This window comes from Symphodus melops (assembly GCF_947650265.1).
Source record: "Symphodus melops genome assembly, chromosome: 19".
Classification (NCBI taxonomy): domain Eukaryota; kingdom Metazoa; phylum Chordata; class Actinopteri; order Labriformes; family Labridae; genus Symphodus; species Symphodus melops.
In genome coordinates, this window is record NC_136709.1 from 15,679,726 (window position 1) to 15,704,157 (window position 24,432).

The 24,432-nt window shown below is 42.5% G+C and overlaps 1 protein-coding gene across 12 annotated transcripts in view; it reads right to left on the bottom strand.

Moving 5' to 3' along the window:
- syne1b (spectrin repeat containing, nuclear envelope 1b) overlaps positions 1-24,432 on the bottom strand; it is a gene marked incomplete at its 3' end in the record, with an annotated part of 76,161 nt that overhangs the window by 6,536 nt on the left and 45,193 nt on the right. For 10 of the 12 annotated variants that reach the window (XM_079369357.1, XM_079369359.1, XM_079369360.1 and 7 more), the window contains 61 exons: positions 24,045-24,382; positions 23,805-23,949; positions 23,482-23,700; positions 23,118-23,386; positions 22,755-22,920; positions 22,504-22,659; positions 22,209-22,361; positions 21,896-22,078; positions 21,587-21,724; positions 21,253-21,438; positions 20,987-21,109; positions 20,685-20,867; positions 20,228-20,371; positions 19,832-20,020; positions 19,445-19,585; positions 19,153-19,266; positions 18,886-19,047; positions 18,132-18,326; positions 17,856-18,026; positions 16,692-16,883; positions 16,363-16,494; positions 15,954-16,054; positions 15,675-15,828; positions 15,431-15,559; positions 15,162-15,317; positions 14,726-14,935; positions 14,402-14,503; positions 14,176-14,295; positions 13,888-14,088; positions 13,567-13,740; positions 13,182-13,313; positions 12,763-12,959; positions 12,532-12,664; positions 12,025-12,207; positions 11,697-11,846; positions 10,989-11,165; positions 10,746-10,901; positions 10,480-10,635; positions 10,168-10,338; positions 9,812-9,945; positions 9,456-9,660; positions 8,952-9,134; positions 8,688-8,834; positions 8,414-8,568; positions 8,166-8,313; positions 7,994-8,088; positions 7,262-7,496; positions 6,803-6,997; positions 6,472-6,597; positions 6,073-6,228; positions 5,117-5,275; positions 4,537-4,703; positions 4,255-4,417; positions 3,756-3,943; positions 3,483-3,633; positions 3,199-3,381; positions 2,847-2,984; positions 2,318-2,509; positions 1,845-2,172; positions 1,065-1,133; positions 114-241 (listed from right to left, as the gene is read on the bottom strand). In XM_079369357.1, coding sequence (XP_079225483.1) covers positions 114-241; positions 1,065-1,133; positions 1,845-2,172; positions 2,318-2,509; positions 2,847-2,984; positions 3,199-3,381; positions 3,483-3,633; positions 3,756-3,943; positions 4,255-4,417; positions 4,537-4,703; positions 5,117-5,275; positions 6,073-6,228; positions 6,472-6,597; positions 6,803-6,997; positions 7,262-7,496; positions 7,994-8,088; positions 8,166-8,313; positions 8,414-8,568; positions 8,688-8,834; positions 8,952-9,134; positions 9,456-9,660; positions 9,812-9,945; positions 10,168-10,338; positions 10,480-10,635; positions 10,746-10,901; positions 10,989-11,165; positions 11,697-11,846; positions 12,025-12,207; positions 12,532-12,664; positions 12,763-12,959; positions 13,182-13,313; positions 13,567-13,740; positions 13,888-14,088; positions 14,176-14,295; positions 14,402-14,503; positions 14,726-14,935; positions 15,162-15,317; positions 15,431-15,559; positions 15,675-15,828; positions 15,954-16,054; positions 16,363-16,494; positions 16,692-16,883; positions 17,856-18,026; positions 18,132-18,326; positions 18,886-19,047; positions 19,153-19,266; positions 19,445-19,585; positions 19,832-20,020; positions 20,228-20,371; positions 20,685-20,867; positions 20,987-21,109; positions 21,253-21,438; positions 21,587-21,724; positions 21,896-22,078; positions 22,209-22,361; positions 22,504-22,659; positions 22,755-22,920; positions 23,118-23,386; positions 23,482-23,700; positions 23,805-23,949; positions 24,045-24,382 — 10,146 coding nt within the window. The remainder of the gene's footprint in view (positions 1-113; positions 242-1,064; positions 1,134-1,844; positions 2,173-2,317; positions 2,510-2,846; positions 2,985-3,198; positions 3,382-3,482; positions 3,634-3,755; positions 3,944-4,254; positions 4,418-4,536; positions 4,704-5,116; positions 5,276-6,072; positions 6,229-6,471; positions 6,598-6,802; positions 6,998-7,261; positions 7,497-7,993; positions 8,089-8,165; positions 8,314-8,413; positions 8,569-8,687; positions 8,835-8,951; positions 9,135-9,455; positions 9,661-9,811; positions 9,946-10,167; positions 10,339-10,479; positions 10,636-10,745; positions 10,902-10,988; positions 11,166-11,696; positions 11,847-12,024; positions 12,208-12,531; positions 12,665-12,762; positions 12,960-13,181; positions 13,314-13,566; positions 13,741-13,887; positions 14,089-14,175; positions 14,296-14,401; positions 14,504-14,725; positions 14,936-15,161; positions 15,318-15,430; positions 15,560-15,674; positions 15,829-15,953; positions 16,055-16,362; positions 16,495-16,691; positions 16,884-17,855; positions 18,027-18,131; positions 18,327-18,885; positions 19,048-19,152; positions 19,267-19,444; positions 19,586-19,831; positions 20,021-20,227; positions 20,372-20,684; positions 20,868-20,986; positions 21,110-21,252; positions 21,439-21,586; positions 21,725-21,895; positions 22,079-22,208; positions 22,362-22,503; positions 22,660-22,754; positions 22,921-23,117; positions 23,387-23,481; positions 23,701-23,804; positions 23,950-24,044; positions 24,383-24,432) is intronic. The other 2 variants (XM_079369358.1, XM_079369353.1) reach the window with 1 other exon arrangement.

The window sequence follows — 24,432 nt, forward strand, 5'->3', positions numbered from 1 at the left end:
AAAATGTCTGTTTTTTAATTCAAGCAAATTATACAAACTTGCTGGGTGCCACATCATATCACACTGAAAAAAAAGTACAGATGTATTATTTTGTGCCCTGTGGAAACACATACATATCCCATGTAAGAGGCATCCAGTTCTGAGCTTGTGGGAGTCCGACTGCGGCTGCTTTCCGTTTGCTGCAGGTGAAAACGGCTGACATCCAGAGGGTGAACATGTGAATCTGTAGAGGCAGCATCTCCTAGAGACAACGCATCAACGGGTTAGCTTGGCAGATTATGAGCAAATTGTATTTCATACTGTTTACTTAAAATGTGCTTTCAAATGATTAAGAGATAAAGCCCCATTCAGACAGAGAAACATAAGACATAGTAGGACCTTACTAGTAGGAGAACTAGTCAAGAATGCGGATGGATTTGCTGAAACTTGTCACTTATGGTGCCTGTGTAAGTGTGACATTTGTCATTGCCCATTTCCTAAAAGGTAAGACTTTAATTCACCGCTCATGCTCAGCGATATTAAAACAGCCTGATTGCAGGGCACTCCTCTCCTGCTTGCATTACGAGTTGTAACCTCCACCAGAGAGACGGTCATCAAAAATGAAGTGTTGCATGATGGGTCTCTGTGTGAACGGAGCCTTTGAAAAGTCTTAAATAACATCTAAGAAGTTCGGACTTCACTTAAACAATGACACAACATGCTTTTCTGAAACACAAAACGCACATCAAAAAACCCTGAAGAGGTTAGCTACATAACACACTGCAAACCAAAGTAAGAAAGCCAGTTAGATAGAAGGGTTAGGCTGAATTCCATTTCAGTTCTGCTATATTTAAGAGAAGGTAGAATCAGTGAATTGAAGAAATACAAATGGAATTGATCCTATCCCCCAGTGTTAGAAAGTGTTGCCATCGGTTACAGCCTCTGCTCAAAGTGTGTATGAGTGGAAATCAACACAAATCAAAGTCAAAGCTGGTGAAAAGGCTACACGTGTGGTATCACTCAGAGTGGAGCTGTTATTTCTGGCCCCAAACACTTGTGGCATGCTGGGGTCTGCTGATGCCTACCAGTGGAGGACCTCAGTGTTTTTTCTGTTAGTTTAACATAGGCCTCAGGGCTCTCTGGGATCACTACATCTGGAAGAGACATTATACAGTACACACATTCAGCAGTGAGCAATACACTGTTTGATTCCATGAACTGGTTAAGATCAATTTGGTCTGCTGTCTTCAGCATTGTTGTATGCAGCACCAGAGAGACAGAGAGCTTATCAATCACATATAAAACACACTGTTACAGCAATATGTTTCTTAACAACTACCTATAAGTTAATGACTAAGACTGAAACCCACAGCTGTTGATATTTGATGCTATACTATTTATCTGGGACATTGGTTTTGCTACAGTTACATCTCTGTAGCCAGTGTTGCTAACGATAAATGTACATTAGCATTGTTTTATTTTGCTTCTTTGAAAGTATAAAGTTAGATCTGCCAATCAAAACTCCTCAGTACTGTTTGGCATCAAGTGTCTTACTAAGGTGCACTTCAGCTAGTTTGAAGCACGGGGTCAGGAAGTGATTAATTAGACACTGAAATTATCATCAGTTATTGAAGTGAAGATGTAGTGGGAAATATTTTTGACTTGTTTAAACCGTGACAAGAGATGGCTTCTACACTGCTTAAGGACTCACACACTGAGTTCTTTCTGGACCACTGAAAAAAGGATTCTCTTCTTTATATGTAAAAACTTTTAAAAGGAGCCACTACACCTTCAGAATGTCAGTGAATTCAAAAGTCCTGATAATCTCTGTCAATTTTCTGAGTGCTGTGTACTCAAAAACTCACCTGACAAGGCTGAGGCAGGCCTCTGAAGGAAGTCTCCCTCTTCACTCTGCTGCTCTCTCAGGGCCCTGCTGGCACTCTCCAGCCCACGGCTCAGGTCGTAGTCATGGTCCCACTCCAGGGGAATGGAGTCCACGCTGGCTGGGGTGTCCCTGCCTGATCGCTCAGTCCTAAACTGGGCTGCCAGGGAGGCTGAGCGGCCTGATGAGGGCAGAGGTGACAGGAAGCCATCTCCCAAGCGCTCGTTCCATGGCAGACTGGACAAATCACATGGCTCGTCCAGCTCCAGCTCACGGTCCGATAATGACACCTCAGTATCATCATCTGCAAGCTGAAGAAAAAATCATGACAAATAAAGTTTATGCTGAGGATATCAGAGCAGAAGATGAAAACCATTCAAACACATTTGGGATTAGATACATAATAAATCAAATGAAACATAAAGTTGTATAATTTCTCTAAATCTCAGCTCTTACAGGAAGCCGAATGAGCTTTTTGTAGTAGCGCTCCACACGGCCAAACACTTCCTGACAGTAGCGCTGCAGCTCTTCCAGCTCCTCCTCGATGACAGCAGCATCCAGAGGCTCACTTTTCTCTATCAGCGCCTCCCCCTGGTGAAAGATGTGCTCAATCTTTGCTGTAGTGAGGGAGATCTCCTGTTGGAAAGACTGTGCAGTCAGGGGAGAGAAAGCATGTTAAACAAGTCCGCCACACTTCTGCTTTTCATGCTCAACACAAAATCCTTTCACTGACTTCATTCAGTCAAACATAATCCAGAAACTTAATTGATCTTGCAATTTAAATTCAAGTATGACTTGTGTGATAGCTATCTTGAAAAATAGCTATATACAATATAAAAAAACATTTATTAAGTATACAGGGATTGTTCTCGTAAAAACTCCCAGCAGTGCAAATGTTGAATTAATATATACACACATATCTGATAACCCCTTTAGCAATATTCAGTTAGTATTCTTTTTAGCATATACAGGTCTGAAAATCTACCCTGAGTTGTTTAATCTTGGCCTGGATGTCACACTCAGAGAAGTGTTCGATGTTGGTCAGCTGCAGGTCCATCTCTGTCAGCCACACCAGGATGCTGTCTCTGGCGGTCTCAAACTCTTCTCTCTGTGTGATAAAGTGCTGTAAAGATGGAATAGGCACACTAGTGTCAGTACGGAGTAAACTAGACAAATGTGCAAGTGCTGTTTATGTCATTCAAATTGATCCCAGTAGAGACTGCTCTGTGGCTCCATGAGTCAAACACACAGATGCTACAGTCAAGAAAACATGCAAGGAGAGACTGAAATATGTTTATATGAAATAATACAAATAATGAAGTCAATAATGCGAATACCTTAAGCCTGCGGAGGATTGACGCCACTCTCTTCTGCAGGTTGTCCCATCGCTGATTGGCATCATGAGCCATCTCCCTCAGACGACAGGAAGAGTCAGTGCGGTTCTCTCTTGCCAGGCGGCGGTATTGCTTATTGATCAGCTCAAGCTGAGTTAGGCTTTCATGGACTTGCCTCTGGAAGGCCTAAAGAGACAAATAATACAAAAAAAAGTAATTATCAAAAAAAGAAATTGTGTTGGTTAAGGAAAGAAAATGCCTGTGTACTGCCTGTTTTTAAGCAATACCTCAAATTTCTTAAGTTCCTCCTTGGCTACAGTGTAAAGAACACCAGAGGAGTTGGGCAGAGCAGCAGTCTTTTCTGAAGTGGCCAGCCACTCCTCAAATCGTGCAAAGTCATCGAGAAACTTCTGCCATAAACGCCAAGTCTCCTCAATCCTAAGAGCAAGACACATCAGTGGAAATGCCGTCAGGAAAACCGATGCTTTCAAACACTTTAATATCCTTTTATCCATCAAGCTTTTTTGCTCTTTTTATGCATCCAATATTTCACATCTTACTTGATTCTCCTCTCCATAGACAAGGCACAGATGCTCCTCCAGCGGCGGTCAAGGCTACGAGTTGCCTGCTGGATGGAGTCGCACTCTGCATCGGTGGCACAGGCGTCACAGTCGTGCAGAAGCACCTCGCAGAGGTTTAGAACAGACGCCACTCCTGTACTGTGTTTTTCTATATCACGCTGAAGCTCCTGAGTTGGGAGGGGGGGAAAAAAAGTTATGATACTATATATGGTCTTCCACAATAAAAGATTACTACACAGGAAGGATTTGAATAAAGGAGAAAATGATAAAAACATTAACTCCTGGTCCTGACTGATTGGCAAATTATCTGACATGAATATATAATTCAGGTTTACATTTTACTTTTGGTTTTCTGGACAGAATCAAAAAAATGAAGTTGATAAAAAATAAGTATACATAGACAGCTCTTAACCAACATTTGGGAAAACGTGTTGTATTGTAGCAATTGTTTTATGAAATCTATAGTAAATTATTTCACCTGCTGTAAATCCAGCTTCCTCTGTATCTCCTGGAAATCACAGGCCTCATAGGCTATGGGTTTGGACAGCTCCGTCTCAATGTGAGCCAGCCAGGAGCGCAGGCTGCTCATGTTCTTATCCAGCTGCTGCACGGCCACCAATGTTTCTCTCAACTTCTTCACTCTTTGAAAACAATGAAAATAAAACTAATTCAGTACAAGATAAGGGATGGAAACCACATCTTACTGTGCTCAAATACATTTGAAGGACTATTTATGCATAATGTTTTTGTTTTTTTTAACCTGGCGCCGATGAGATCCAGCAGATGTTGCCAGCGGTCGCTCACTTTGGTGAGTTTTTGTTCAATTTCAGCTGCTTTGCTCTTGTGACTGGCTTTGGCCAGGCGCTCTCCCAGCTGGTGCAGGTGAAGCTTATTATCCTCAGCCACAGTGATCTCTTCCTGGTAGTCCTGACAGAAACACAGCCCGAAAAAGATGATTTAAAAGTATGGAAATTTATACATAAACAACAGAATGAAAATGAAAGTCTGTGATGCAATAGTATGCCAAAGAAATTAAACTCTCCATGTTAGGGGACCAATAAAATTGAAGATGCAAAAATTATTTGATGCAAGGGAAAAACCGAGATCACAAAACAGTTCAAATGTAACTTCATTCTACTTGCATCAAATACATGTGTGATTTTAAATGACAGACAGGTGTATCATTGATAGAAGTACATGCAGGTGTTTAAAATGGCACAGAGAAAGCAAAAACATGCATAAAAAAAAAAAAATCAATGTGCAGAGATGCACAATTTTGCACAAAGACTAAATGTTAGATATGTCTGAGCAGTTGGTGTCATCACATGCATTTTGTTTACCTTGCGGAGCTTCTCAATCATCTCTTCGATGCTGATGTCTCCATTTTGGGACACCTTGCTCTCCATGTTGGTGAGCCACTCGCAGAGCTCTTTGTACTTCTCGTTGAACACGGTCCACTCATTCAGCTTCTCACTCACCTGCTGCCTGCGCAGAGACAGCTGCAGAGACACAGAACAAGTCTGTTAGACACATCGCAGTGCAAAGTGCTCAGTGCAATCAATACATGTTAAATTGAACAAACTCAGGTTGGTTTCAAACGAAGACTCAAAAGGAAGCAGAGATGACAGCACAAAGGACTGTTTCATTTGCATTAAGCAGCGACTGTGTGTCTGTGTATTTCCTGTCTGTGCTTTTTATCTTCTCGACACAGGATGCGACTCTGACAAAATGTACCTTGAGGTTTTGCTCTGCACGCCAAACCACCTGCTGCAGATAGTTACATTTCTGTACTGAAATGCCCTTTTGAGTTACTTTTTAGGTACACTGGATAAGACACTAAGGGTTATTACTTTTTAGAGAAAAGTGGAACTCAAAAGAGGAAATTCGTTTGATCTTTTTAGGCCTCTTATTAAAATAAACTTTTTAACCCAGTGATAACCCTTACTTGAGATTTATTTGCATTTCTCCATCTCAAACAAAGTCATATGTATATTGCATCTTTTATCTGGATTACAGTCTTCTGAAATGTATCTTGGTTTATTGATATTATAAAGAACGGTTTACAACAGGTCTTTGAGTTTGTTTGACAGCAGCTGTGCAATTCTCTCCGTCTCAAAGAACTTCAGAAATGAGATCGGTGTGTTTGATCTCGCCACACCTTTGAGTGTTACAAAATCTTTATGGTTTCCCATGGGTAACACAACAGGGGCGTGGCTGTGCAGTCGTTTTCCATAGTAGCTTGAACACAGTTAACAAAGGTTATGTAAAGGTTCAGGTTCTGTTTTGATCCCTGTACCTGGTGGCAGATTTCATCCCACTGCCGATGAAGTAGCTCTATCCGCTCCTGCAGGACTGAAAGGTCCTCTGCACTGATGTAGCAAGACAGGGACTCCCTTAATACATTCAGATGAGCCAGATCCCCAGTCCAGCCGTCAAACGTATTCTCCAGGTCCTGTTAATGACACAGATTTATCAGTTTTTATACTTTTACTCACATCTTTCCATGAACACAAAATGTCAGATTAATTTGTTTTGGGTTCAGCTCAATGACTTATCAAACTTATCACTGATTACACCTGTACCATTAGATTCCCCACATCGGACATCAGTGATGTATGACTGATGTGTGAAGTTTGATTTGAGTAAACCTTGCACAAGATAAAATGACTGAATAAAGATAACAAGAGGTTCTTACGTTGCATCGCATCTGTTCAGCTTGCAGATCTTCATGGTGATCAGGAAGAGGTTGACACAGCTGTCGCTTGAAGGCCCGAAGCTTTTCCAGGGATCCACCAATACCTTTCTCACACCTCTCCCAGTCCTGTACATGACACAAACAGTGGTTTGAAAACTCTGTTAAACAGAGAAGCACAAACTTATTCTTGCACCTTTTTTATTATTTCCTCATTCAAACCACAAGAAAAAGTTGTGCGACTTGGTCAATCTTATGGAGGAAAAAAAAAGAACATTTAAAGTCCCTGAAGTTCTCTGGAGACCACGAGCTGCTGACAATTTGTCTGGGTTACCTTTAACAAGGTGGCAAGATCTTTCTTCTGTTCGTCCAGGCAGGTGCTGGCTTGCTTCCATCGCTCCTGGATGTCTGTAAGTTCTGCCTGCAGGGCCACCTCTGCCCGGCTATCAGCTGATAGGAGTAGTTGTCTGCCAGCCTCTACGGTCAGGATGTAACTGCCCTGCTGGCGCTGCAGCACCTTCTCCTTCAGCTAAATCAGAAAATCATTATCACTTTGATTAAACAATTCTTAATTATAAAACTAAATACCTGTTATTATACCTGCATTATCCAACCAAAAGATGGTGTTTTTTTTTAAAATTAAGAACATCTATCACTTTATACCCTTTATACCCTTACTGCATTGGTCTCTGCTGTAACCTTCAGTGTTTTTAATGTCATTCCTTCTTTCTGTCCAGCAACATCTACTTAATATAAATCTGAGATTTAGACTGTAAGCTTTATCTTTACGGACCTGGACGGCATCCAGCATGGAGCGAGCTTGTTGAAGGGGCACTGTGGTGCCTGCTTGAAGGGCTTCTGAAGGGTGGGAGACCTCCACCAGCCATTTACGCAGCTTCTCCGCCATTTCTCTGTAGCGCTGCCACTGCCGGATCAAACCGTCTATGATGCCCCGCCTCTGTTGAGCGCGCCGCACTACGCCCTGCCACTGGTTGCTCAAGAGAGCCAGCTTCAGGTTGAATTCATCTCTGTAAGATACAATGAAACAGTAAAGTGCAAAGTGCATAAAAAGATGAACGATAATTACCCAAATTTCTTCATTTTTTTGAAATCACAAAGAGATCTGGTTGCATGATAGGAATGAATAATTTCGGCCAGATAATGTGTAGGCTGACTGTGTAGAGAAGTAAGAATCTTAAACTAGATTTGAAATGTAAGTGGCAGCCAGTGAAGGGATCACAGTACAGAAGTGATGTGGGAGCGTCTGTTTGACCTTGTTAGTCCACTGGCTGCAGCGTACAGACTGCAGGCGATTTAGGGCAAACATACTGACAACGGTGAAGAGCGAATTACAGCAATTATTGCATGATGCAATGAAGGCGTTTCTGAAAATCTCAAGCTCAGCAGTGAGTTTCAGTTTGCTTAAATTCTGTAGAAAAGTAGACTTTTGGTGATAAACAGAAATAAATCAAGAAGATCAAGTTGTACTGTATGATGTAAGAAATGTAATGACTAACACATTTACCTGTCATCTACTTGACCCTGCTCCAACATCCTCTGGCCGTCACTGATGATAGAGTGGAGGATTTGCTGCCGACTGAACATCTCTGCCTGGAATAACTGCAAGACAACACGGTGATGAATAATGATTCATACTTTTAAAAAAAGAATTGCTCTTACTTTAAAGGGATTCTTACCTCATGAGCTTTTTGCTGCTCCATCAAACTCTGGAAGTTTCCAGAAATTTCCACAGCGAGATTCTCTTCAGTTTGGACCAAGAACTCCATCCATGTTTCACACTTCTCCAAGAAGGTTTGCTGCTGCAGCAGGAACGACTGCAGTTTGCTGCAAGGACAGAAACACTGATTGAGCAAACCAAAGCACTTTTTGAGTTATCGAGGCAATGAATTGAACTTTGGTTTCAGTTTTGGAGCACGTGACACACCTAAATCTCTCTGTGGTCTGCACTGAGGCTGTTGACCAGCTCCTGTTCAGGTTCTGCATTCGCTTGATCTCTGAATCATTAAGAGGGAGCCTGTAACCAAGCTCATTAAGACGCTCGAGTTCTGGAGCCATACTGCTGAATTTCAGCATAAGCTTCTGTGAGGAAACATAAAAAAATTATAAATTTCCAATATCTGGTCACTATGCATACATGATTGATTAATTGATACATTGGTATTTTTCAGCTGACTAACAAAAGGAAAACAACAAAAAACCTTGAGCTCCTCCATACGATCCAGGATGACTGTCAGGTCGGTAGAGCCACTAGGGTCTTGCACCTTCAGAGCCTCCTCAGCTTCAACTATCCAGCATCCCAGAGAACCCAGCTGATCGTTAAAGGTTTCATAGTCTTGTACTCCGGTCTGAAGTGAAAGAGAAATGTCAGAAACGCACAAATGTAAACCTCATGATTCCGACTAACTCCCTGATTGAAGGCAACGTTGTAGTGAAATCTATTTGTCACAATTCTGTTGCTTTACCTGCAGGGTGGTGAGCTGTCTGTTGAGGGCCTGTTCCACAGCAGTGAGTCGTTGGGAGAGAGAAAGGTGATCTGACTGAATGGCCGAAGCAGCTGACGTGTCCACCTGCTGCTTCAGCTGGTCTCCCAGTTCTTGAAGAACCTGCAAGGAGGCCTGCACTGGAGCCTGAGACCGGAGCACCTCCTGAGACAAAAAGTAGCCATTACATTAAAAGCAAAATATATGTTTGCATTCTTACAGGCAAACAAAAATAAAATTGAACAAAAACCTACATGGAAAAAAATAGGTATGTGTGGTGGACAAGTTTTCAACATTTTTGAAACACCAACAATCACAACTCATCTAAACTTTTCAGTGTAATGATGTTGCAGCAAAAAAAAAGAGTTACATAACTGACAAAAATGTTTCTTTCATAAAAGAGACTTTAAAGACATTCATGAAGTCAGAGTGAACAGCTGATGAGAATTATGAGAATGACAAATCTACAATGAGATCTTCACTCACGCTGCATTCTTGGATCCAGTCTGACACTTCCTCGTCTGCGATGTCCTTGCTGCAGGCAAGCTTCAGCAGATGATCTGCTTTTTCCTCCTGCAGCAGGATGCTGCAGCAGCTCTGCTCATACAGCTCTTTGTAGCGCTGCCACAGCTGAAGAAGGGCTTTGCTGCTTCTCAGACGCTCTGCGATCTCCTCAAGTAAGCCAGTCCACCTAAGTGCAAATATGACATGGATTGACGTCAATGTTAATGATTTGAAACATCGTGTGTTGACTTTACCGCTGAAATTCTAGGCGGTAAATATCACCTTCCCTTTGAGTTGGTGGAAGAATAAAAAACATGGGTTGAGTTCATTAATATCACCTTGCATTGACGTCCTTGAGAGCATTGTTGAGGGAGTCTGACACTGAAGGGTGGCACTCCTTCAGCAGTTGGTGGGTCACAGCACCAAACTTCCTTAGACTGCTCTCCTGTTTCTCCAGTTCCTCCTGCAGATCCTTCACATAAGACATACAGTGTTTCATTTACAAATAAGGGTAGATGGTGAACACAACCCCTTTTTAAAAATACTACTGAAATAGATAAACATTAATATCAATACGGTATGATTTTGGCATACTGTATATACTCATGCAATCAGTGTAAATAAATATTTATGAATGACTACAAAAGATTTGGAGGATAAAGGATAAATAGTATATCCCCCTTTTTAATATTACCTGCAGACTCTGCACCTGCAACTGAACAGCCTCCAGAGAGCCTGTGAGGAGGCGGAAACGAGATACAGAGTACCTTCCCTCCATCAGGTGGCCATTGATCTCTTCTGAAGCCTTCTTGTACAGACTCCACTGATCCAGCACTGACTTCAGGCTGATCTTTAGTTGCCCTATCTGTTGAGGAGTGAATACAAAACACACAGTGACACGCTGTAAACGTTAAACACCAAATAGAACAGGAGACATGCAGAGTGAAGCCGAATCAATGGATGTAAAAGAAGACGAATCAAACACACAGAGAACACAGGAGCTTACCAAGTGGTCCAGGTTAGCCCAGGTGTGGTTGACACCCTGGAGCGTCTCCATGACGATAGCACAGGCCTCATCAGTCTTGTTCTGGACAAGAGCACAACCCTGCTCCTCTACTCTCTCAAGCTCTTTCTCTTTCTCCTTCACCAACTCTTCCATTTCCTGAAATCAAATGTTCACGTGATCAGTGAAAACGTGGACCCAACGTGTGCTGCATGTCAGGGTATATGATGTGTTCAAATAAATTAGAGTTTGCTCAGTAAGAGAGGCACCTGGCAGTCTTTGAGAGCATTCTGCACAGATGTCAAATCCTCTATCCGAGGTTTCCTCTTTAATCTATCCTCTTGTGTTCCCATCCAGGACTTCAAGGCCTGAACGCTGCTCTCATACTCCAACCACATCCCCAAAAGGCTTTCCAGGAACTGAATCTGCAAGCAGATCAAATAATCCCAGTTTAACATCCTGATTTTGCATGAATAAACTAACATAAACCATATCTAAGCTTGAGGCCTCACCCTCTCATTGATGCGGCCTAGCAGTATCTGCCAGCGTCGGTTCATGGCTCCGAGACGCTCAGCAAAGTCTGTTTTATCGCTGCGCTTGCTTTCCACGTCCTGACCACTGATCTGCAACACCGACTGGTTGACAAAGTCCACAGTCAGCTGCTTACAGCTTAAATCTACTCTGAAGCCCTGAAAAGAAGAAAAATAGTAGTTCAACAGTGAGATGAGGAGTCATATATTCATTAACAGAATTACGTCATCATGGATATCAGTACACTATGAGGTAAGAAGATTTCATTTGCAAAATTCTCAAAGGCACAATTATGAAGGTGTTGACAAAAACAACTTTGGAGACAAAATCTGTTTTTAACGGGGTTTCAACCTGTGGTCGCAGCTCCTCTGACAAGAACCTGAGGCTTTGTCTGCTCTCATGTTGTGAAAATTAGACATATAAACACATAAACATATATCAACTAAATTCATGATTAAACACTTATTGCATAGATCATACAAAGGTTTTTTTTTGTAAGAACGTGTGTAGTACTTTTTTTTGTTGTGCTAATCTAAAAAAACTTTTTCAATATGGAAATAGACAACATACAGAAATATATGAACATAGCTTTCACGTATTGCCCTTATACAAAATATTCATAACAAAGGTTTTATAAAGTAAGTTGAATTTACCATGAATCTATAAACTCTATATGTTGGGTCTATTACCTTGTACTTTTGCAAGTAGTCCTGAATAACATTTGACCCCACTGAACTCTTGAGGTTTTCTTCATCTTCCTCGATGACATTCTCCATCAGTGCTATCCAGTTGAACAGCTCAGAGATGGCGTGACGGGAGGCCAGCTTCTCCATTTGGATCTAAGAAAAAATTAAACAATTAGACCACACTATCAAACAACCAGGAAAGAAACACATTCTGCCAATTTAAGGGCAACACTGTGAAAAATGTCTGTATGCAAGAGAAGCAGCAGAAAAGACTAATCCTATTAACCCTGGAGAAGATAAGCCTGTCCAGACTGAATGCATGTGACGATACCTGATGCAGCTTCTCCTGGACCACTGGGATGCGTGTGAGCAGCTCAGTCCACTGCGTGTCAATGCGTGCCAGGTCAGACCGCAGCACTACAGTGTCCACTTTCTTTAGACGCAGCAGCTGGTTCCCCTCAGTAACCACTGAGCTCTTCAGGCTTGACTTGCTTTCAACTTCTTTTGAAAACTCCTGATACAAAGGGACAGAAGGTTTCAACTTCAGCAGAGTGTTAACATCAGTCAGCAGTCTCCCTCACTCTGTAATATTAAATATTCAAGGTTGGATCAATGAACAAAAAAATGATTCCTAAATTTAGTTTAAATTGAAATCTTAATTGAAAATTAACCGGGACCCAGCTGGGCCGCCCAGATGGGGCCCATTCACCAGCCCATATCTGACCCACATGGGCCCCGCATGGGTGTGTTGACAGGGTTGGCTTCAGGTTAATAAGGTTCACGTATATGCACGAAAACAGTTAAAAAAATAGAAAAAAAAAATAAAGAGTGGCCTCACAAGAAAAGCAGAAAGATGGTCTCTGACAGTTTCCAGGTCCTGTGGGACCAACACCGCCTGTGTGTTCCAAAACTCCAGACGCTCCAGTGCAGACTGCAGCCACTGGCTAAGCTCTGCACACTCCCTCTGATACCTACAGAGACAAAAAAAACAGAATTTAATCACTGAATCCTTTGTAATTATGGTTGAAAAAAAAAACCCTTTCTTTTAAAAGTCTGTTGTGTTTTTGACCTGGTCCAGTGTCTAAGAATTGCCTCCAGGCGCTGTAGCTCCTTGTTGATCTTTGCTGTGTTGTTGAGCCAGTGTTCACCCAGCAGAGCAAGTTGATTCTCCAGAGCAGGACAGCAAACTGATAGTAGGAGATGTTTGCCCTCATCCAGCACCTGGTAGAGCTTATGCTGGTGCTCTGTCAGTCTTCCTTTTAGGCCCTTTACAGAGGAAAAAAAAACCGAGTAGATCAAATATTTAATCTCAGAAGAGTGAAACTTCAGCTTTGAGTTAGGTGGAAGAACACATTAACTGTTATGGTTGGCCATATCAGATCCAGACATTTTGGATTTTATCTAGATTTCTTTATAAGATCTAAATTAAAGAGGTGATTCAGGATTTTAATTTCATGGACAATTATCTGCACTGTTGTGACTCCATACCTGATACAATGATATTCTATCCATGAGCTTTTCCTCAGTCTCTTCCACCAGGCCGACTGTAGGAATATTTTCTTCAACTGCTTCTAACTGGCGATTCAGACTTTGGTAGTCCTGCACCAAGCGAAACCAAGTCTGCAAAACAAGATAAAAGAAGACTTCAAATTCAAAGAGTTGATGAGCTCTCATATTTAAATAATATTATGACACTTAGTACTGCAGTTTTCTTCAATAACGTTCAGACATCAAGCTTTCAAATACATTATCTGAAATACATAACTGAACGTCATGCAGAATTAACTCAAGAAATAGTTCACAGTTCATAATTATCTATTCCTTAACACAGTTATTCAAATTGTGTAAATAGTGAAAGTATTTTTGAGCTCACCTCCAGGATACACTCCAGCTCCACTCCTTTGCTGTGTGCCTCTTTGAGGACACTCTGAGCCTCAGCTAGAGTCTCCTCCAGGGCCTGACTCTCTTTCGGAAGCATCAGAGCACTTATTTTTCTGAAGTATGTCTCTGTTAGAATCATGTGGGACTCCAGACCCTGGAAGAACTCCTGGAAAAAAGATAATCAGACATACAAACACCCTTAAGTATTTATTTTTCCAGCTCCATCATTAATTCCTTATCCCCAACTTTGCACAATGTTGATAATACAGATTCCTGAAGTCGGCCTAGCTTACAAGAGTTAAGTTGACCAAACCTTATGTTTGTCTAGGTGATTCTGGACTTCATCAACAGAGCTGGCAATGATCCTCTGATCGGCAGCCATCTTGTCTTTAGCTGTGTCCACCAGGTCGGTCAGGTCCTGCAGAGCTCGCTCGTACTGCTCCTTCAGAGCCATGTTCTGGTTCAGCCCGCTGCGCCGGGATCCCACCGTCATCACCAGCTCCTCATAGGAATCCTGGGAATACACAAAAAAGATGTAGTACTTCTTTTTAGCTAAAAGTGTTTGATGTTTGAAGTGAGAGCTCTAAGGGATGTCGTTTACCTGGAGTTTAAGTATTTTGTTTGTTGATATCTGATCCGTCTGTATTGCTGTTCCTCTGGTTTTCAGCTCGGTTATCCTTTGTTCAAAGTCTTTCAAGCTCTCCTCTGCACTCGCTATTACCTAAGAGGAATGAGATACAAAATCGGATTTTGTTCTCTATAAGCGATGATGGAAGACAGGCAGGGTATGTACAGTATGTGCATACATGTCACTTTCAAAGCCTTACCTCAAGTTGTTTCGGGGCTGGTCTATCCATTGTTCCAGCTAAGGCCTGTAGGATCTGGCACTTGGTCTCAATTAAAGCAGTTTGAAGAAGTTGCAATTCAGTCTGAATTGGAAAAGAAGACATTTGGAACATTGATCAGTTTTATTAACAGATGAAAGATACTGCATTTGGTTATATGGACATTTTCCACGTGTGTGCTTTTCAGCTAGGATCAGTTAAACTAACAATGATTTAACATTATAAAATAAATACACACAAAATCCGGGGAAGTTATGAGAGATGAAAATCATTCTGTATAAGTCTGTGTTTTTGATTCATGCTAACCTGATAGGCAGTGAGCTCATGTGCTCTGGTTCTCATGTGGTCACAGCGTTGACCCAGAGCACAACCCAGAGCTCCTAATCGCTCTTTCAGGCAGTCCAGGTTGTCCTCTAGCAACGCTCGCTCATCTTGTCTCAACCCTGAAGACCCGGCGAGCAGAGCCTGGCTGAGCTTCACGTCCTCTGTGACGTGTCTCACATCGTTTTCTAAGGTCTGGAGGAAAGTCGAGAACAAACTCAGCTTTTAATTCAATGCAAAGGGTAGAAAAACAGCAAATCTGGTTGTTTATCTCAAACAACCATCATGATGGAAATCTTTGTATCTTGTATCCTTGTGTATTACATTTACTGTTATTTCCCATCCCAATTTTTTTATTTCTTGTGGGTACTGACAGATTTGTCATAAAATAATGAAGAAGATGCAACAATAACTATTGTACCTCCTGTTTTTGTAGCTGTGTTTCTGTGTTTTCAGCGAGCAGCACTGATCCAGAGAAGACATTGTTCTCTACACCATCCAGCCAAGAGGAGGTGGATGACACAGCTGCGTAGAGCTGCTGTTCCATCTGCGGCACCTGTGTCTCACCACCACCGGGCTGTGTACACACAAGATGGGGGAAAACATTCTTTGAAACTTGTTGAACCACATATTTAAATGTTGTGATGTGATGGATAAAAATGTCAAATTATTTTATAGAAATAGTCAAACCTGAGCAGTAATGTCCTCTACTGTTTGTCTGAAGCTGTCATAGAGATTCTTCAGGGAGGATTTGTCAGCCTGTGTTTCTTCTTTATACAGGGATCCACTTGTTGTCACACGAGACGTTCTGGAATACACCTGCAAAAGCCCCACCAAAAACAGACAGTCCTTGGCTTTACAACTGCAACGTAATCAAAATGCTTTACTTGTTGTATTATTTTATGCTAACAATAACACTGCGACATGGTTTTACCGGCTGTTTGTGATCCTGCTCAAGGGTCTTCTGGAGGAGCTGCAGTTTAGTTTTAAGTTCCAGTCTCAGGCTCTCCCATCTCTGCCTCATCTGATCTCGAGCAGCCTGCGATTCTCTCTCTACTAAAGCTGCTGCTGAAAATGGCTCTGTTGAACTGTAAAGTGACCAAAACAATAAATGATTAATGATCAATTTGTTTGCCATAGGAATACCTGCATACATCAGCTTGACATTTTTTTAAATTTAATTTCATGTACGTATTTAAAGTATGTAAAGCACCTGGCACTGCTCGGGGAGGCCTGCTGGGTGAGGATCTCCTCTCCTCTGCTGGCAACTGACTGGAGCAACTTCTTTTGCTCTGCAAGCTGCTCCTCCAGTTCCTAAAACACACATTTAGATTTGAGTTTGTATATTATATAACTCATTAATTTTGATCACAGCTTTAAAGGGTAACTTCTTTTTTTTTTAGAAGATTGTGTTAGAACTTGATTTTTAACAGTATGAAGGAAGAAATAAAATGTTCTGATGCAGAGGCGCAACATTATGTGATATTAAGTACTTCAAAAACTAACAGACAAATTGCCTAGGAACACATTTTTTGTTAAGTGTCAGTTTCATATTCACTTTCAAAAGACAGATAAAAAAATAAAATAAAAAAAAGAAGTTAAAATGTGTGTAAAGAAAATACCCTCTGTCTCTGGAGGCTGTCCTGGTGCTGTTGGGAACGTGTAGTCCGAGCCTGGGCCAGCCAGTCCTGCACACTGGGACTCTGAGACAGGCTGGAGTCTGATTCACTGTCCTCCTGGTCCTGCAGAGAGCCCTACAGGACCAGACAATGTATTAGTAAACATTAAAGAAACACAAGTACGTAACGGGAAAGGAACATCACACTAATTATGTTTTAATAAATGCAGCAGTTCAGCAGTGTGAAATATTCCCAGTGTGGTCTGAATTCAATGGCTTACAGTTAGTTTGTTAATATATGTAAATATATTGGTGTGTGTCATGCAGTCTTACCTGGATATTAATCTGTTTGTCTTGTAGCATCCTCTGCAGCTCCAATAGGCCACCTTTCAGTGTGCGTAACCTTCGGGCCAGCTGTTCCGCTTCCTGTCTGGTCTCTGTCCTTCCCTCCAGCAGCAGGTTCTCACTGTGCATGGACAGCTCTGACAGGGCCAGCACCTTCTCTTCAATCTCCAGGAGCATGTTCTGTAGAAGCAGGAGGAGAGAGGCCAGCTCAAACATGGTGTGTCACCTGGGACAGCAGCTCTGGAATAAACCAGGGTCCGGCTGAAGCTCCTTACGCCTACAGTCTTCCCCAGCCACAGGACAGGCAGAGATCTACCTCTGCTTTCATCCTTGGCCCACCTCTCCTGCCTCGCCTCCTGTGCAACATATTACCACTAATCCTTCACGCTCCATGCCCTGCAGCAAACATGCTAACACTCAAATTAAACAACAATCTTCCTGTGCAGAACACCATCCTTAGTCCAGAACAGTGAAAAATGCCCATCAATGAATGCTGATCCGATGTTGGGAGAAACTTTTGTTGTCCACAGACATCCACACTAGTCTGTAATCAGTGTCTTCAGCAGGTTTTTATAAGACATAGAGTAACTCCTCCCTCCCTTCCCTACCGTCTTTAGGATTCCCCTACTTGGATATTCTAGCAGCTTTGTCACCAACACCAATCCACGCAGCGGGATCTATTAATCGTCTCAAAGCCACTACCCCTGACTTCCCCGCCCCTTCGCTCTGACAGGCCCCAGTCACACGGTGGCATCTGCATAATCTGCTTAAGTCTAGTATTTCAGTCGCTTAGGAGCCCAGCCTCTTGAATGCCCCTCTAACGCCTCTAATGCTCTTGTTTACCCTCTGAAGGGTTCCTGCCCCCCTGGGATGAGCCATATGTGATTAGAGAAACAAAATATTTAATTGTAAGATAGATTTTCATAAAAGCTGGACAAACTGCATCAGTGTGCTACTTATCAAACCTTACTTTACAATAGTCCAGGACATAGAACGACCACACCTCATTATTTGGACTGCATTTTATTGTCAGGATTTTCATTTTTTCATTTTCTTTTTCTTGATAATTAGTTAATTTATATTCCTTAGGAAAAAACCCTATTACTACGTTTGCGTCTATTGCTCAGACTGAACAGCAGGGGGAGCTCTTACCTGACATTTCTCCAGCTGATCCTCCATATCTGTCTCCTCTGGAGGTTCAAGGATGGAGGTTACAGCACCACGCTTTCTGATCAACCACTGCTCCATCTCATCTGCTCGGGACTGATGCAGCTGTATGGCCTGCTCCTGACGTTCAACCTCCAGACGGTCATCAACGCGCTCCTGGGCGGAGGGTGCACAATTCACAAATGAGTTAATCTTCATTCATTCTCCATGTAGTTATTGTGTAAAGATAATTCTTATGTAATCAAACTTAACAACAACTACCTCCAACACTTGCTGTTTCCCTGAGGCCTTCATGTGGATGGTGGCCATCCTCTCGGCTAACACGGCAAGGGAGGAGTGCATGGCCAACTGGTCAGCCACGTCTGAGTCCACGGCCTCTGAGGCCAGATCTTCTGTGAAGCTCATCTGCAGCCTGTTTATATCCTCCTGTACACTCTGAATCTCTTCTATAAGTCCCTGGAGATGACAACATTGGAATTGCGTTGCTTATTGCATATTTACTGATTATTTTTATTCCTACATCGGTCAAAGGGAAATATCATTTTAATGGTTATGTAGAAACTGCTACAGTTTACTGTTGCTGCAGCCTGGGATCGACACCAACTCTAAGTACTTTCACACATGCCATTCCCTACTCCCTCAATCCCGCATCCTTCTCTATCTAATGTTCTTGTCTATTATAAGGGCATAAAAGACCCTCCAAAAATGAAAAAAGGAAAACGTTACTAACTCCCATTTCAATCCACTACAGCAAACCGAAGTGGTTGAACATTGTTGTTATGAGGAGACAAGAAAGGTTTTACTGAGTCTGTAGAATTAAAAATTCAGAAGAAGAGTTACCCAGAAATGTTCATTATTATTCATCATTATCTGTAAATATTATTTCTACATTTGAAAAATGTATTTGCTACAAGGTATTAATGTTATTTTAGAAGTAAGATCCTACCAAGTTCATTTGAAAGCCCTCTTCTCCATCTAACTATTCAAAACCCTCTTTTGCACCGTAATGTCTCACCTCATGTGTCTTAATGTGGCTATCTGGGCTTTTATCCGCCTCCAGAGGCTCGCTCAGTTTGGCTTCCAGGGCTTCCATTTTGGAAGAGATTGACTGGAGTGAGCCCTGGTAATGTTGTTGCTTTTCCAGAGCTTCATACAGAGACCTCTGCTTCTCGCTGATCTGTTGGAAGAATAAAAGGACAATTTAAAAGTGCTTAGCTTCAACACATAATGAGATTCACTGAGAATCAATAGACCACCAAGCTGGTGTCTCTTTTATCCATACCACGTTCTTTAATGTCTCCCATGAGCGCTGCAAGTCATCTAAGTTGGCCACAGACTCAAATGTTGGGTCGTATAATTCTTGGATGGGAGCTCTTGTAAGCGTTCCTCTTCCCTTCTAAAACAACATTCAAACAGAGACATCAGTAGTTAGGGCATGTTAGTCCCTTACTGAATGCAACAACTAGAGAAACATTAATAAAACATATATTTCAAAGACGAGACAAACAGCAGAATTTGCTGAATTATGTGCTGAAAACAAGGATGGCTGGGCGATCAAAAGATTAAGTGGATACCTTGGTTATAGAGGTCTCTGTGTAAGTGATGGGAGATGGAGAGCGACAGACAGGAGGAGAGGAAACCTCACTGTTAGTGCCCTCCTCCCCAGACTCCTCAGTTACAGGAGAGAGGAGGGTGTGGCAGCGGCCAGCAGTCATCTGAGATAGCATGCAGGAAATATGAACAGAAGAGCAGACATTTAAGATGGAAAAGTGAATCGTCTGCTCTTGTTTCTCTCTTACATGGTACGATGCACCTTATAACAAAAGTAGTTTCATTGGTGAAATAAAAAAAACTCCATATTTTAAGCCAGGAATAGCAGAATGCATCAAGAATGAGTCATCCAAAACAGTGCACAGAGTTTTGTCAGCAACACAAAATAATAAGGTATCATGTTCTCTGACCATGACAGCCTGTGCTGAAGATTTCTTGGATTTCACCTCATCCATCTCTTGCAACCCTTCAGGCAGTCCTTCCACATCAGTCACTGTCAGCAGCATGGTGGCATGTTTGGCTTTCACTGCCAGCATCTTGCATTTTGAGTTGAGTGAGGCGATCTGCTCCTGGTAGCCTTTGATCTTCTGGGCCAGTTCCTATTCCAAAATAACAACAACTTGTTATGTAGTTAGGAGGAAATCCTGCAAATTAAACACTGCAGTACAGACACAATCAGAATAAATTGCTAGTTGGGTGTGTTTATAAGCCCTCTCAAGCATGTCACTCTTTTTGCCTTTAATTGACAGTGGAAGCTGAAGTGAGAAAGTAAAGGTAGATAAAGTCAGAGAGTGAACGTGTAGTACTTCATGGTGGAGGATCTGGGCCTGCAGCTCCTGGATGTTGTTTGAGGGGATCGGTCGGTCCTGGATGACACGGTGTGCTTCCTCTATTAGCCCCTGGAGCTCTTTCACTTCCTGTTCATATTGCTCATGCTGCACCACTGCCTCCTGTATTATAATAAAGAAATAGATATTAAAGATCAGAATGGAAAACAGCTGTGTATTTAAAGAGTAGACTTTTTTTAAATGCAGGGGACCCTTTTAACTTTTAAAGTAGACGGAAAATCCCGAAAGATCCCCTGAAATATTTAGTGTATTGATTTTCTTGGCCTCAAAATCCACATTAAAAAGTACCAAATATTTAGACTTAAACTGAAGGCCATGTCTTACTACAGAGCCCATTAATTGCAGAGTGTGTTAGATTGAGAAATGACAACTATATAACATTACTGTGCTGCAGTTATAGTGCCCCCTAAGGTACCTGCAGGATGTTGCATTGCTGAATGGCAACATGCTGCAGCTGACTGGCTTCCTGCTGCAGACGCAGCGCCGTGCGACAGATGGCGAGGTTGGGCATCACCTCCTCTGGGACCTGCAGTGCACTCTGACAGAGCTGCACCGCCTGCACCTGCTGCTTGAAGCTCTCCATGTCAGCCAACAGACGCTGTGAAAGTAGGCAACGTTTACATTGAGTGGAACTGTTAACAATCTGCATTGAGCATCCAAAGTGCTTTAAGACAAAAACCAGGCCATGTGATTATCATTTTAAGGTGCTGGGGATACCTGTCTCTGAGCCAGCTGTTCTTTGAGACTCTGACGTGATAACTCCGGGGAGGTCAGGGTGGCTTGGACTTGCTCAAGAGCAGCATGTAGAGCCTTAACTTCGTACTCAAGGGCCTCCATACTCTGAGGATATGATCAGTGAAACAGAGTATTCAATACAAGCTATAAGCAAAAAGTACTCAAACTAGGGCCTATTAAGTACAAGTAAGGAAGTCTTCCATGAATGAAACCAAGTTATGAAAATTGATTGGATTTCTTTTGTTTACCTTATTTGCGTCCTCCAAGCTCTGTAGTCGTGTCTTGATTATTTGCTGAAGCTCCTCAGTGTGTCGACTGAGTTCACAAACCTGTTGGCTCATAGACTCAACCTGCAGCACCTCCGACAGGAGCTCGACTTTCTCTGCCATTGATTCCAGATCTCCATGGAGCTCCCGAGACTCCCGCAAGACAGCCTAAGGACAGGACAATAAGAGATGGGATGATCTTCTAATGGGTTTTATTGCTTTCATAATATGGAGGAGGGTAGTTATACTCTCTAAACAGCCAACATTTCTGTAGTTTATGAACCCATAAGGATGTTTGTTTTGACCCCGACCTCACCTGGTACATTCGTATCTGCTCCTGAAGATGAACAGAGGAGTTCCAGATGATGTTTGCTCTCACCAGGCTTTTAGCTCTCTCTGACCACCTCACAATGAAGTCTAGCATCTCATTATACTCATCCAAATAACAGACAGCCTGAGGAGGCAAGACAAGAGAGATTTGACTGTTAAAGCTAATCAGTAACACAACAAATATTCTTACCTATGTAGTTGTTTTACTACTGACTGTAGTGCTTCATAGTGTTGCATAAAGTTTTTACTTGAACAGAGCAACTGCAATGTTAACAGGAGACTTGAAAACGCAAACCTTTTTGAGCCAGTTGTTCCTGCAGTCTGCGAGCCTTGACGTGTGATGATGCATCTCTGACAGCTTGCTTATGGCGTCACCAAGCTGTTTGGCCAGCAGGGGATTCCTGCGGCCAAACTCTTGCACTGCAGCATCCAGTTCTGAGAGGGTGCGACCGCAACAGTCCAAGTCCTCAGCCAGGCTCTGATAAAACATATAAAACAAATATAATTTCCGGACAACTTTTAATGGTACTGAATGATTTGAAAAACAACCTTATTCTAAATTCACCAATCAGGGTCAGAAAAACAAAACAAAAAACAAGTTTACTCACCTTGACTTCATCTTTGGCATGATCTACATCAGGAGACTTTTCCTTGAATTTAGCTGATATTGCTTTGAGCTTCTCAGAGATGTCATGGATCCTAGAGCTGAAGTTCTCTTTTATTTCTCTGGTTCTTTGAATTTCTCTCTCTTTTGAAAGAACCTAGAACATATTAAGAAACGAAAAATGCCACATAACTAAATCATTGACATACTTTAGGTGTTTTCTTGTTTGAACTACAAAAGCAAATGGAGGGGCCGTAAAGCTGTTCTCTAAATTAAAAGGTTTTAAAAAGATACAGAACCTGATCCTCAATGGCACCCAATGCAAGGGAAACCTCGGCCAGCTGCATGGAGATTTCAGAAGGCAGAATGGTGTAAAGGTCCAGATATTTGCTCTGTTGCTGCTCTGCTAATTTATCCACATTCTGACGATAAGTGACCACATCCTCATGTACAACCTACACACAACAAACGGAGGAGCAATGTAAGTTTTCTCAGAACCACTCATCCCAATAAGCAGCCGAGTTGGGCAGTGAAAAGTGTCTCGTTGTACCTCAAGTTCCTGCAGCAAGGAATCAATGTCTGGAGTGGGATTGAGGAGAAGCTCCCTGGTTTCCTGAATCCAGGCTTTGACGACACTAAGTTCTTTCTCCACCTCCTCTCTGTCCCTTAGTTCTTGAGCTGCTTGAGCCCGCTTGGTCCTGGACTGTGTCAGGAGGCTGAAAGTCAAAGATAAAAATGGTTTCACTGCAATTCTGTAAGACAGATCACTTAAGATCTAAGTTTGAGAAATGTCATTTCATTTAAATTAGACAATTTGTTAAAAAAACTCCATTAAAGTAGCACCACTGATAAGACAAATGAAAAACAGGTGCCTTTGTTGAAAGCAACAGTTCTGCAGGTTTGTCTTCTATACCTTTCCATTTGGTCTTGTACAGCTCTGATCTCCTTCAGGCTGGGCAGCTCATCCTGCTCATTTGTTGGTGAAGGCACCTCCACATCATGCAACAGGCTGAGAGCATACTGGCGCAGCAGTGTGAGGGCAGTGAGCTCTCTCTCCAGGTCTTGGCTAAGCAGGTCATGCTGGTCCAAGAGTGACTGCAGGGTGGCTTTAGAAGCCTTTTCAACAGCGCTTTCTGGGAAACGACTTTGGAGCTCATCAGCGACTGCTCTCACCTTCACCATCTAAACATAATAGAAAGAAAAGAAAATATAAAACTATTTTTCATTTCAATGTGATAATGAAAATTCTATTTCTGCTAACCTTTCTGTCTGTTTACCTTCTCTCTAAAAGTTCTCCATTCCTGTGCTGTGTCCTCGAGCACTCTCTCCTGTCCCCGGGCTACGCTTCGTAGTCGTGTCCAGCGCTGCCACACGGTGGTCATGGAGCGACTGATGGTGGCCTTACTGGCATCGCTCCCCACCAGCTCCAGCTGGGCAGCTTGCTCCTCAAGACCACTCAGCTTCTCTTGGAAGCCATTCACCAGAGATACAAGGGACTGAAAAACAAAGAGGAAAAAAAAACAAAAAACAATGAATGGAGTCTACAGCACTCATAGAAGTGGCCACTGTTTTGAGCTGAATCTGTTTCGGTCTCTCATACCCGATGACTGCACAGCTTATCTTCAGCTTCTTGGCCTGTGCCAGCCTTTGCAGTGGAAAATTCAGTCAGCTTCTTTTCAGCCTCATTCATGAGCTCAATGACAGTCTGCCTAGCCTCCTGGTACGTCTTCCACTGATCCACACAGCTAAGAAAAACAGATTTGATTAATTGCACTTATAAAGACATTTCCTGTATTGTCACTAGGATGATTAGTGTACTGTCACGTTTCGTTTTCATTACCTGTAAAGAACATCATGGTGACACTGGAGCTGATCGCGGACTTCCACGCCTCTCTGCTTTGCCGACTCCACGCTCACACGGAGCTGCTCTTTAGCTGTGGGATTGGCCAGGTTCTCAAGCGAAGGCAGCAGGGCCTGCAGCTCCTCCAAGTGGATGAGAAACTCCTGCTCCGTGGCCATGATGTCCCCCTGCTGCCTGAGACACTCCTCATAGTTCTCCACGTCCACGCCCAGGCTGGCCTGCTGCAGGAAGGACACGGCATCCTCCAGCCATTCGCAGGCTGACTGCATCCTGAAGTGGTACTTCTGGCACAACACCAGGGCATCCTCCAGCGTTATCTTTACACAAAAGGAAATAATATTTAAAGATATTTGCATACACAAGAATG